This window comes from Lucilia sericata, unplaced genomic scaffold (genome assembly GCF_015586225.1).
Source record: "Lucilia sericata isolate MDLA Ls3-8-SP2 unplaced genomic scaffold, ASM1558622v1 Contig000734F_arrow, whole genome shotgun sequence".
NCBI classification, from domain to species: Eukaryota; Metazoa; Arthropoda; class Insecta; order Diptera; family Calliphoridae; genus Lucilia; species Lucilia sericata.
In genome coordinates, this window is record NW_023994733.1 from 53,655 (window position 1) to 68,202 (window position 14,548).

The following is a 14,548-nucleotide window of genomic DNA, read 5'->3' on the forward strand; positions in this document are numbered from 1 at the left end:
TAGTCTTTCTACAATCAACAGCCTGGTCTGTAGTCTGGTCTATAGTCTGTAGACTGGTATATTGTTTGGTATATAGTCTGGTCTGTAGTCTGGTCTATTGCCTGGCCTATAGTCTGGCCTATAGTCTGGCCTATAGTCTGGTCCATAGTCTGGTCTATAGTGTGGTCTATGGTCTGGTCTATAGTATGATCCATCTGATTTTATTACCTTCCTTTACCACTGTCCATTTATGTGTAAGTAAATATGTTGTAAGTATATGTATGTATGTATGTATTGAGATACATGTATTTGTATTTAGTTGCAAAACGATGATGTTGCATGAGTAAGTTTCTATGTTCGTTTTATGTACGTTTTGTAGCAAATAAAAACAAATGAGGCATTAATTTACTGCGCCACTTACCTGATGTACATACAGACAGACAGACAAACATACATTTATACTTACATTCACACAAATACAGACTAAAATACTTTTAATACAAATACATACAATTGTATCCATCTGTACTCTATACTTTGTACACAAATACTTGAAAAATAAATATTTGTTTACCACTTGTTTGTTAACATACGAGTCCTTATTCCTTTTTATTATAATGGCTGGTTTTTATTTTTTATTTGTTGTTTTTACTTTTTTTTTGCAACGCAAATCGTTTGTAACTGAAGCGTTTTTCTTTCGAAAATGACAATTTAAAAAACAAATTCAAATATTTAATCCTTTAGGTTTTACAATACATACATACATACATACTAAATATGTAAGTATGTACAGTATCATTTATTTATTTATTTATTTGGTTTGATTATTTTGGGTTTTTATAGTCCTTGCGGGAGTAATGATGATGATGAGCATAAAAAGACACGGGTTTAAATAAAAATGAATAAATTATTGACATTTTTAATGAAACTATTTCATGGGGTAATAATCAAAATTAATCATTTATTTAAAAATATTAAAAACTGTGACTAATGCAAAGTAATAGATTTATACGAAACACGAATGTAAAATTTTATAAATTTTATTCAATAAAAAAGAATTACTCTTTTTAAAAATGACTTATCCTAGTAATGCCTTTTAAAAAGGAAATTCCAAAAATATTGAAATTTTTAAAGTGATTATTTTATTTTGAATATTTAATAACTACGTAGGAATGATTTAAATATATTTATAACATCAAGCTTTTTCAACATTTATATATAGAGATACACAACATTTTTCATTTATATATACAATCCTTTAACATCCGATATATCCGCCATTATATATTTTAGTCCAACATTAAAAAGCCATTGATATAGTAGACTAAAACCAAACTATTGATATGATTCTGACAATTACAATCAATTTTACTTTCGCCATTAAAAAATAAACACAAACATTCGTTTTCCTGTGGCCAATTAGAAACTGTAACTAAATTGTGCCAATTCATAAATTCAACATAACCAAATAGACCACAAATAACATCTGAAAGTAAAAAAAAAGAAAATAAAATTTAACAATTAGTTGAAAGAGTTTCTATTTTTTACAAAATATAACAGGTTGTTCTCTTAAAACTGGACAAGACATTTTTCCAAATCTAAAAATAATTTTCCGACGCTTGTAATTGAAAATCTTAGACTAGACCATAGACTAGACTATAGACTAGACTATAGACTAGACTATAGACTAGACTATAGACTAGACTATAGACTAGACTATAGACTAGACTATAGACTAGACTATAGACTAGACTATAGACTAGACTATAGACTAGACTATAGACTAGACTATAGACTAGACTATAGACTAGACTATAGACCAGACTATAGACTAGACTATAGACTAGACTATAGACTAGACTATAAACTACTATGACTAAACTATAGACTAGACTATAGACTAGACTATAGACTAGACTATAGACTAGACTATAGACTAGACTATAGACTAGACTATAGACTAGACTATAGACTAGACTATAGACTAGACTATAGACTAGACTATAGACTAGACTATAGACTAGACTATAGACTAGACTATAGACTAGACTATAGACTAGACTATAGACTAGACTATAGACTAGACTATAGACTAGACTATAGACTGGACTATAGACTAGACTATAGACTAGACTATAGACTAGACTATAGACTGGACTATAGACTAGACTATGACTAGACTATAGACTAGACTATAGACTAGACTATAGACTAGACTATAGATTGGACTATAGACTAGACTATAGACTAGACTATAGACTAGACTATAGACTAGACTATAGACTAGACTATAGACTAGACTATAGACTAGACTATAGACTAGACTATATAGACTAGACTATAGACTAGACTATAGACTAGACTATAGACTAGACTATAGACTAGATAGACTAGACTATAGACTAGATATAGACTAGACTATAGACTAGACTATAGACTAGACTATAGACTAGACTATAGACTAGACTATAGACTAGACTATAGACTAGACTATAGACTAGACTATAGACTAGACTATAGACTAGACTATAGACTGGACTATAGACTAGACTATAGACTGGACTATAGACTAGACTATAGACTAGACTATAGACTGGACTATAGACTAGACTATAGACTAGACTATAGACTGGACTATAGACTAGACTATAGACTGGACTATAGACTAGACTAGACTATAGACTGGACTATAGACTAGACTATAGACTGGACTATAGACTATACTATAGACTAGACTATAGACTAGACTATAGACTAGACTATAGACTGGACTATAGACTAGACTATAGAATAGACTATAGACTAGACTATAGACTAGACTATAGACTGGACTATAGACTAGACTATAGAATAGACTATAGACTGGACTATAGACTAGACTATAGACTAGACTATAGACTGGACTATAGACTAGACTATAGACTGGACTATAGACTAGACTATAGACTAGACTATAGACTAGACTATAGACTAGACTATAGACTAGACTATAGACTAGACTATAGACTAGACTATAGACTAGACTATAGACTAGACTATAGACTAGACTATAGACTAGACTATAGACTAGACTATAGACTAGACTATAGACTAGACTATAGACTAGACTATAGACTAGACTATAGACTAGACTATAGACTAGACTATAGACTAGACTATAGACTAGACTATAGACTAGACTATAGACTAGACTATAGACTAGACTATAGACTAGACTATAGACTAGACTATAGACTAGACTATAGACTAGACTATAGACTAGACTATAGACTAGACTATAGACTAGACTATAGACTAGACTATAGACTAGACTATAGACTAGACTATAGACTAGACTATAGACTAGACTATAGACTAGACTATAGACTAGACTATAGACTAGACTATAGACTAGACTATAGACTAGACTATAGACTAGACTATAGACTAGACTATAGACTAGACTATAGACTAGACTATAGACTAGACTATAGACTAGACTATAGACTAGACTATAGACTAGACTATAGACTAGACTATAGATTAGACTATAGACTAGACTATAGACTAGACTATAGACTAGACTATAGACTAGACTATAGACTAGACTATAGACTAGACTATAGACTAGACTATAGACTAGACTATAGACTAGACTATAGACTAGACTATAGACTAGACTATAGACTAGACTATAGACTAGACTATAGACTAGACTATAGACTAGACTATAGACTAGACTATAGACTAGACTATAGACTAGACTATAGACTAGACTATAGACTAGACTATAGACTATAGACTATACTTAGACTAGACTATAGACTAGACTATAGACTAGACTATAGACTAGACTATAGACTAGACTATAGACTAGACTATAGACTAGACTATAGACTAGACTATAGACTAGACTATAGACTAGACTATAGACTAGACTATAGATTAGACTATAGACTAGACTATAGACTAGACTAGAGACTAGACTATAGACTAGACTATAGACTAGACTATAGACTAGACTAGAGACTAGACTAGAGACTAGGCTATAGACTAGACTATAGACTAGACTAGAGACTAGACTATAGACTAAACTATAGACTAGACTATAGACTAGACTATAGACTAGACTATAGACTAGACTATAGACTAGACTATAGACTAGACTATAGACTAGACTATAGACTAGACTATAGACTAGACTATAGACTAGACTATAGACTAGACTATAGACTAGACTATAGACTAGACTATAGACTAGACTATAGACTAGACTATAGACTAGACTATAGACTGGACTATAGACTAGACTATAGACTAGACTATAGACTAGACTATAGACTAGACTATAGACTAGACTATAGACTAGACTATAGACTAGACTATAGACTAGACTATAGACTAGACTATAGACTAGACTATAGACTAGACTATAGACTAGACTATAGACTAGACTATAGACTAGACTATAGACTAGACTATAGACTAGACTATAGACTAGACTATAGACTAGACTATAGACTAGACTATAGACTAGACTATAGACTAGACTATAGACTAGACTATAGACTAGACTATAGACTAGACTATAGACTAGACTATAGACTAGACTATAGACTAGACTATAGACTAGACTATAGACTAGACTATAGACTAGACTATAGACTGGACTATAGACTAGACTGTAGACTGGACTATAGACTAGACTATAGACTAGACTATAGACTAGACTATAGACTGGACTATAGACTAGACTATAGACTAGACTATAGACTGGACTATAGACTAGACTATAGACTAGACTATAGACTAAACTATAGACTAGACTATTATAGACTACACACCAAACTGTAGACCAAACTATATACTGCATTACACATGAAAAGCAAGCTATATCTCAAAATCAATTCTCGAAAAATTATACTCATAATGGTGTGCCACGCCTCTCTTTACTCCCACTTTTTGTAAAACACTTAAGAAAAAAGACTACCAAACGATTTATTGGAAATTTTTCAGATCTAGGCAAATTCTCAGTAATTGTTTAATATATTCACTAATCCTGCCTCCAAAGAACCCACTGTTTTCACATATTATATTTTTATTTTGTGTGATATTTTCCTTTTGTTTATGTGTACTTACTTTGCTCCAAATATAAATCTCTGTAAACATCTGGTATATTAAGATGACGTAGAACATTTTGTTCACGATAAACTTGTGTACATTTCTGACTTGCCAAAATTTCATAAGCTGTTTGTGAGCCCAACGTTGGTGCACATATGTGATGCATGGAAAACGTACAAAAGTAAAATTCTGCAAAAAAAAAGGATAAAAGAAAAAACTCTTTACATATGTACATATGTATGTACGTACTATGTACATATAATTGTGGCCCATAAATTTTTGTAAATGATTTAAAACTGTCCAAGATATTGCATAAACAAAAATTATAAATCTTCTAGATGGGTTCAAAAATTTAAACTCAAAATTAAATATATTTTTCGATAAATATTTCTACTCACTGATGCATTCGCTGATAACCATATGTGGGCAGATCACTGATCATCAGATCAATACATGCTCTAGGTACTTGACAACTCGAATTCAAGGCGGCGAAGGTAGCCAAACATTCATCGGATTGAGTAATATTGGGATTACCCAGACCAACCAATTTGCCATAGTCCTTAATAAGCGATTTATATTCAAAATGTGTATCAATATGACGCTGTTTGAGAACAGGCGGAATAAGCATAATATTACGCTGGAATACATTATCTAAAACTGTTGAAATAAAATTATATAAAGACAATATTTAAAAAATTTAATTTTATTTTATAAATTTACTTGTTTTATGAACACTCTCAAAATCAGCATCTTCCGTCTGGCGTATGATGTGATTTAATTTTGTAAAAATTTATAATAGACCTGTTGCTCATAACGATTCGATTCATAATAACGTTGCTTTTCTACAACCAAAAAAGAAAATCTCAAAAAGTGTTTTTTTTTTAATTTTCAGCAAGTTACACTTACGTTTTATTAAAAATTCACTTAATATGGCGGTAAATTTTATATTGACATTTAAATCGTTGCTCTTTTCCAATTTATTCAACAATTTCATTATACTTTGCACTAGGAAACCTTTCGATATAGTCCTTTGTGTTATTCTTACCGCTGTACACATGTCCATGCCAACAACGGCCAACAATAGGAGACAATAAAATGTTTGTTTTAAAACCAACATCTCACTGATGGGTCTGCGAATGGACTATTTCTTTGGCCAGACAAACTCCACAATTGTAACTTCTGTTTTGAATGTTGATGTCTGTGGCATCCACATCATTCGTCTCTGATTGTGATGTATTTGTGTCTGTATGTAAATCAATTTGATTTACTTTCAGCTAAATCATGATAAATTGCTATAATTTGTCATTTAAACAGAGTCTTTAACAAGTAAGGACTTTAATACTGCAAGAAATGTGTGCATTTAAATATAATGTATATGGAAAATATATTAAAACCCAAATTGGAATAAACATATACACAAAAGGATATTAATAAAGATTATCTGTTATCTTCACCTCATAGAGTTTTTGTGAAAGCTCTTTCAATAGTGGTCCGATCGGAAAAATAACTGTAATCTTGTATTCCATTTAGGAAAACCCTTTTGTTTGTCAAAAACATATATAGTTTCTTAATAGACTAGTCCATGGACTACCCAGTAGAAAATTCCACAGACTAACATAGCTAACAGACTAGCGTAATGAGCAGTCAGTAGTTAGTTAGTAAGTAGTTAGTTAGTTAGTTATTAGGTAGTTAGTTGTAGTTAGTTAGTTAGTTAGTTAGTTAGTTAGTTAGTAGTTAGTTAGTTAGTTAGTTAGTTAGTTAGTTAGTTAGTAGTTAGTTAGTTAGTTTTAGTTAGTTAGTTAGTTAGTCGTTAGTTAGTTAGTTAGTTCGTGTTAGTTTTAGTTTTAGTTAGTTTGTTAGTTAGTTAGTTCGTTAGTTAGTTCGTTAGTTAGTTAGTTAGTTCGTTCGTTAGTTAGTTAGTTAGTTAGTTAGTTAGTTAGTTAGTTAGTTCGTTCGTTAGTTCGTTAGTTCAGTTCGTTCGTTCTTTCGTTCGTTCGTTCGTTCGTTTAGTTAGTTCGTTAGTTAGTTCGTTTTCGTTCGTTCGTTCGTTCGTTTCGTTCGTTAGTTCGTTCGTTCTTTCGTTCGTTCGTTCGTTCGTTCGTTGTTCGTTCGTTCGTTCGTTCGTTCGTTCTTTCGTTTCTTTCGTTCGTTCGTTTCGTTTTCGTTCGTTCGTTCGTTCGTTTCGTTCGTTCGTTCGTTCGTTCGTTCGTTTCGTTCGTTCGTTCGTTCGTTCGTTTCGTTCGTTCGTTCTTCGTTCGTTCGTTCGTTCGTTCGTTTTCGTTCGTTTCGTTCGTTCGTTCGTTCGTTCGTTCGTTCGTTTCGTTCGTTTTTTTCGTTCGTTTTCGTTCGTTCGTTCGTTCGTTCGTTCGTTCGTTCGTTCGTTCGTTCGTTCGTTCGTTCGTTTTCGTTCGTTCGTTCGTTCGTTTTCGTTCGTTCGTTTCGTTCGTTCGTTCGTTCGTTCTTTCGTTTTCGTTTCGTTCGTTTTCGTTCGTTCGTTCGTTCGTTCGTTCGTTCGTTCGTTCGTTCGTTTCGTTCGTTCGTTTTCGTCGTTCGTTCGTTTTCGTTCGTTCTTCGTTCGTTCGTTCGTTTTCGTTCGTTCGTTCGTTCGTTTCGTTTTGTTCGTTTCGTTCGTTCGTTCGTTCGTTTCGTTTTTTCGTTTCGTTCGTTCTTTCGTTCGTTCGTTCGTTTTCGTTCGTTTTTCGTTCGTTCGTTCGTTTTCGTTCTTTTTTCGTTCGTTCGTTCGTTCGTTCGTTGAGTTAGTTAGTTAGTTAGTTAGTTAGTTAGTTATTAGTTAGTTAGTTAGTTTAGTTTAGTTAGTTAGTAGTTAGGTTGGACAGAAGGAAGTGTGTAACATATTCGCGTTTGTGAGATTTTACAATGTTGGCAGTAAAATGTGCAGAAATGTCTAACAATCGTGTGAACAACTTCTTCTATGAAAACAAGAAACTGACTGCTTCCTTCATTTACTTTATTTAAATAAACTGTTATTTAAAACTGACGATATTTGAAATAAAATCACCATTAAAATACCTTATTTACAACGGCAGCTCTTTTTCATTTGTAATTTGCTAGTCATGTTTTTGGGTTAATTGTCACTAAATGTCAGAATTGTGCGTGATTAACACCATCTGGCAGCTCTCTGCGTGACTTAACAAAGAAATTTGTTTTTTTCTTCTTCATTTTGCTGTTTCTCAAATGCTCACAAAAATTATCGACATTTTCGCTAGTGATTACAAAAGTTTTATAAATATTTGTTTAAATTAAAATCAATCCCATTGATTTATAGATCTTTAAATTATTAGAAAAACCTACAAGAAGTGCTGGTGGCAAGTGTTGCGAAGAAAATTGCAAAAAAATTGATTGTTTTCATCTCAAGTGTTTTTGTGCAAAACGACGAAGAAGAACGTGAAAAAGAACGTCTAGAGAGCAGAGAGTGACTCTGACGATTTTGTGCAAGTTGTGTGTGAAGAAATCGTTGTGTTTTTTTTTTTCACAATAAGAAAATTAAATTAAATAATTGTCAAAAGTAATTTGTTATTAATTTTACGTAAACTACACACTTATAAAAAACAATAGAAAGATAAACATATTTAAGCAGTGCAACAAAGAAACTATTAAACAGGGTGTAAAGTTGCAGCAAGTGGAATTTTTTTCTTTATTTTTTTGCTTTTTGTAGCCATTAGGCCCCCACTTCTGTGTTTTCTACGTTATCTACGCAGTCAACAAATAGAAGAAGAATTTTTTTTTCGTTCAACAACATGTCTGAAAACAAAGATGAAATATTGGCCAATTTTCAGGTATAATTATTAATAGTTTATTTGTTAGGAAATGTTGTGAACTAAAGCTAAATTAAATTTATATTTGTAGAGCATAACTGGTATAGATGATGTGGGTGAAGCATTTTCCCATTTGGAGGATTGTAATTGGGATTTAATGGTGGGTATTGAGTGTTTTTCGTTTGAAAAGAGTTTCTTAATGTTTATGTTTACGTTTTATAGGCTGCTATACAAAGGGTCATACCACAAGATGATCCTACGCTAGACACACCAGTTGTTCCTTCGCTGAGATCGGAATCTTCAGGTCTATTGGGTCGTAATGCCAGCAGTAGTTCAGCTTTAAATAATTTCTCTACTGCACCTGGCCCATCCACTAGAAATTGTCCTCGTTGGCTGAAAAATGCCTCCACAAATAATCTGGGCAGCAGTGCTGCTGAAAGTGCATTCGTACCAGGTAAATTAAGCAAAAAGCTTAATAGCTTAGTAGTTCCTTATATAGTGATGCAGTTGTAAAAAAGACTTTAATAGTTAAAAATTTCCATCAAAAATTTGTTGTTTTTTTTTTCATGAAATATCTATATTAGATTGTAGTTTCATAATTAGCGGTCGTTGATTTGTAATTACCTCTATTTTACTCCAAAAATTTGCTTTCTAAAATCAGCTGTAGTTCCTTATATAGCTTTATAAACGTTGATCTGTGATCACTTACATTTTTCATTAAAACCAGATTTTTTTGTGAAAAATCTAAAATCAGCTGAAAACATAAACAATCGCTAAACAACTTGAATAAGTGGGCGACTACAATTTTTCATCAAAAATCTATGTTTTCTATGAAAACTTAATATCGGCCGTAGTTCCTTAAAAAGTCTAATTGCAAAATTTATGCTGATCTTTAATTTCTTCAATATTCATTTTATAAACGACTAAAAGGACATTGACCTGCAATGACTTTAATTTTCTCAAGTGCTGACACAACGGTTAAAACATTTTACCACTTTTATTTATTGAATAACTATTTAACTGTTAATTTTAATTAGTCATAACTATTAGTCATTTTCGCATGTGAATTTTTACATAAACAAATATGGTTTTTATAATTTGTAGTTGCTTCAACATCATCAGATGCCGATATAATTGATCTCACCTCAGATATGGATATAGCTGAGCATAGAACATCAACAAATGCAATGGCTTCATTGTCATCATCATCAGCACCCTCATTGATAAGGCAAATTATATTTAATATACATTTTGATCAACAAATTTATGATATACGACTGCCCTCCACTTCAACTATTGGTGAGTGTTGCAAGGTTTTGTTGCGATATCGACTTTTAAGAATCCTTGACTTTCTTTAACAATTACAGAACAATTGAAGAATAAGATACACGATGTTACTGGAGTGCCGATATGTCGTCAAGCAATACGCGGCTGGCCGCCTGCTAAATTAAATCAAGCTCAAATACCAACAACTCAATTGTCTAGCTTAGGTTTGTCGGGTGAAAATGAATTAATATTGATTGATTTAACCGAAGAAGGCTATATGGATTTTGAAAAGTATTGATCTACATTTATATAAATTTAATTTCAATTAATTTAACTTTTCTTATTAGTGATGAAGTCTCTAGCCGTTTGGATAAAAATTTTGTACTTACCATTGTCCAACAGCCCAGTGGCGTAAGACATGAATTGAATTTCTCTGGTCGCACTACCGTAGAGGATGTAAAAACAAAAGTTTACTATGTTACAGAGATTGCCGTGAGACATCAAGAATGGACTGGTTGGCCTCATGGTTGTGATAATGAAACAACATTAGCGGTAGGTTTTCTTTTGTCTTTAAGTATTTCGAACTTTTTTCTAATAATATTTTGGTTTACGTTCGCTCTTTAGCAATCTGGCATACAATTAAATCACAATTTTATACTACATAATGCAGCTGATAAAATGCGTAATAATACTAATAATTCATCTTCCACAACAAGAAGTTCCAAGTGAGTTGTTTCAATTTGTTTCAATGATAACAATAAATAAAACTTTCTTACTTTTCTTAGTGCTGTTGGTCTTGATACTGATAGTTCGGCTGATGAATTTGAAGATGCCTCAGACTTTAATGCCTGTGAAGAATTCTTCACAGATCCTCCACCAGTACAATCCACAACCAGACATTTAAGTAAGTTCCGCTATAAATTTGCTTGAAATCATTCTTAAAAAAAACTCTTTTCCCCTAGTACCCAATAATACAGACAGTGAAACAACGGGCTCCTTACAGTTTGTTGAAAATTATAAACAACGTTTTGGTGAACCATGTCCCCTCTTCTTTACGGGCAGTCTAGAAGATGCCCTTAAAGAGGCCTGTCACAAACCAGCTAGAGAGGTAAATTTTTTAATTATAAAAAACCAAAAAATTTGAAATTTAATTTTTGTTTATCTCAAATAACAGCGCAAATTATTGGCGATTTATTTACATCATGGTGAAAGTATTTTAACAAATGTTTTCTGTGATCGTTTAATGAAACATGAAAGCATATTACAAACATTTGCTGAAAATTTTATTGTTTATGGCTGGGATTTAACGCATGAAAGCAATAAACATTTGTAAGTTTGTTGTTTAACTATAATTAAGGAAAAATATTTAAATTTTTTATAAATTCATGTAGATTTTTATCCTCGGTTACTGGCTGCATTAGTAATACCGCCTCCATGACTGTACGTAATATTTCTATAGATAAATTACCTTCGATATTGGTAATTGGTAAAAGTCGTTTATCGGGTCGTACATCGTGCGAAATTTTATCTGTGATTCATGGTGAGTTTTATACTAATTTATAGTTAATTCAAAAATTAATCTATTTTTTGTTATATTTTAAAAGGCAATGTTGGTTTGGATGATTTATTGTCTCGTTTATTGGAATCGGTTGAAATGTACAATCAACATTTACAAGGTGAAATTAGCGAAGAAGATGCACGTGCTGCTCGCGATCAAGTTAAAGCCGAACAAGATATGGCTTATCAGGAAACATTACAGGCTGATATTGCCAAAGAAGCTGCTAAACGTCAAAAAGAAGCTGCTCTAGCAGCTGAACGTCAACGTTTGGAATCGGAAAAAGCCGAAGAAGATGCTAGACGTGAATCGATTAGATTAGTGGTGAGTGAAGATGATCTAACTTAAGTTTATATTTTCGAGACTAAACTTTAGTCTATTCTATAGACTAGACATTAGACTATCCTATAGACTAGACTTTAGTCTATTCTATAGAATAGTCTTTAGTCTTCGGTCTATTCTATAGACTAGACTTCGGTCTATTCTAAAGTCTATAGACTAGACTTCGGTCTATTCTAAAGTCTATAGACTAGACTTCGGTCTATTCTATAGACAAGACTTTGGCCTCTTCGATAGACTAGACTTTGGCCTATTCTATAGACTAGACTTTGGCCTATTCTATAGACTAGACTCCGGCCTATTCTATAGACTAGACTTTGGCCTATTCTACAGACTAGACTTTGGTCTATTCTATAGACTAGACTTTGGTCTATTCTATAGACTAGACTTTGGTCTATTCTATAGACTAGACTTTGGTCTATTCTATAGACTAGACTTTGGTCTATTCTATAGACTAGACTTTGGTCTATTCTATAGACTAGACTTTGGTCTATTCTATAGACTAGACTTTGGTCTATTCTATAGACTAGACTTTGTTCTATTCTATAGACTAGACTTTGGTCTATTCTATAGACTAGACTTTGGTCTATTCTATAGACTAGATTTTGGCCTATTCTATAGACTAGACTTTGGCCTATTCTATAGACTAGACTTTGGTCTATTCTATAGACTAGACTTTGGTCTATTCTATAGACTAGACTTTGGTCTATTCTATAGACTAGACTTTGGTCTATTCTATAGACTATACTTTGGTCTATTCTATAGACTAGATTTTGGCCTATTCTATAGACTAGACTTTGGCCTATTCTATAGACTAGACTTTGGTCTATTCTATAGACTAGACTTTGGTCTATTCTATAGACTAGACTTTAGTCTATTATATAGACTAGACTTTAGTCTATTATATAGACTAGACTTTGGTCTATTCTATAGACTGGTCTATTCTATAGACTAGACTTTAGTCTATTATATAGACTAGACTTTAGTCTATTATATAGACTAGACTTTAGTCCATTCTATAGACTAGACTTTAGTCTATTCTAATCTATTCTATAGACTAAACTTTTGTCTTTAAAATTCATGAAAATTTAGCTATTTTTAGAATTGATAAAATTTTTTAAATTATTTTCAAAATTGATGAAAATTTTTAAATAATTTTCAAAATTTTAAAGTTCGAAATTGAAAAAAGCGAAAAATAATTTTCAAATAAAACATAATTTATATTTTTATGATTCCTTATAATACAAAGATTATTTTAACAGTTTTAAAACATTTTCGAACTTAAATTCGAAATTTCAAAAATTTTCGAACTTAACTTAAAAAGCTTATTTTCTTCAATTACATCGAAAATGCTTCAAAATTTTTAAATATTTTAAAATAAAAATTATTTTAACAAATTTTCGAACTTAATTTCGAAAATTTTATTTTCTGGAAATGCTTCAAAATTCTTGAAATAGTCCTCAAATAGAACTAAATTTGTATTTTTATGGATCCTTATGATTAAAAGATTATTGCAATAGTTTTAAAAAATTTTCGAATTTAAGTTCGAATTTTTGAAAATTTTCGAACTTAACTTAAAAAGCTTATTTCCTTAAAACTACAACAAAAATATGTTTAAAACATAAATATGTTAATGTTTTTTTTAGGCTGAACAATCATTACCCAAAGAACCAGCTGAAACGGAATCGAATATTTCGAAAATTCGAGTACGTAAACCAACTGGAGACTTTTTAGAACGTAGATTTTATGCAAATAATACTTTACAGGTAAGAAATATAAATACTTAACCATTTTTGCATTTAAACAAATTCTAATTGATTTTTTTGTTATTCTAGGATCTATTAAACTATGTAGCATCGAATGGTTTCTTAATTGATGAGTTTAAATTAATATCCAGTTGGCCACGACGTGATTTGACCTCTATAGATGCCCAGCAAACATTGCAAGCATTAAAATTGTATCCTCAGGAGACTGTCATACTAGAAGAACGATGATTTTAAATCCTTACGCTTTGGGAAACAAAATAAATTAAATAAATATGATAAATACAACTCCTAAACTCCCCCCTCTCCACCCTTAAGAAAAACCTACCTTAAAGCATATTCATTTTTTAAATTAAACATTTGAAATATTCATAACATTTGCTTAAAAAAAACACATTATTATTATTATAATTTGAAAACATATAAACGTAATTATTGCATTAAGAGGAATAAATTATAAACAAACAAAGAAACAAGAAAAACTACAACACAATTTAACGAAGTGAACGCAGCAGCTACATTTTTAAAACTTATCAATTTAAACGTATTTATGGTCATAGTTATCACACAGAGAAAACTCATCAACATTTAGAGAGAAACAACATTGCAACAAGACATAAACATTAATATAAAAATTCCTCCAACATTAACATCTAATAAATAGTAAATAAACTAAAACAACAAATTCTCTTTTGGTAAATGCAAAAAAAAAAAAAAAAAACTAAATAAAATAGTGAAAATAATAAATAAGTCTGGATAAACGTCTATAT

General features: G+C 31.5%; 2 protein-coding genes across 2 annotated transcripts; one reads left to right on the forward strand and one right to left on the reverse strand.

The window, feature by feature from the left end:
• Positions 1–1,268: 1,268 nt before the first annotated feature.
• On the reverse strand, positions 1,269–6,195 carry LOC119607708. Its single transcript, XM_037961783.1, is given in 7 exon segments — positions 1,269–1,465; positions 5,098–5,245; positions 5,247–5,268; positions 5,478–5,736; positions 5,800–5,862; positions 5,865–5,921; positions 5,986–6,195. Coding segments are annotated over 7 exon segments (903 nt in total). The 5' UTR covers positions 6,143–6,195.
• Positions 6,196–8,217: 2,022 nt separating this feature from the next.
• Positions 8,218–14,499, forward strand: LOC119607698 (FAS-associated factor 1). The gene is made up of 14 exons (XM_037961770.1): positions 8,218–8,876; positions 8,947–9,015; positions 9,078–9,309; positions 9,960–10,154; positions 10,223–10,412; positions 10,469–10,673; positions 10,746–10,846; positions 10,907–11,025; positions 11,084–11,229; positions 11,296–11,450; positions 11,513–11,661; positions 11,726–12,000; positions 13,662–13,781; positions 13,851–14,499. Exons 1-14 carry the CDS (start codon positions 8,838–8,840, stop codon positions 14,007–14,009), a joined length of 2,154 nt encoding a protein of 717 aa, XP_037817698.1. The 5' UTR covers positions 8,218–8,837; the 3' UTR covers positions 14,010–14,499.
• Positions 14,500–14,548: the final 49 nt, after the last annotated feature.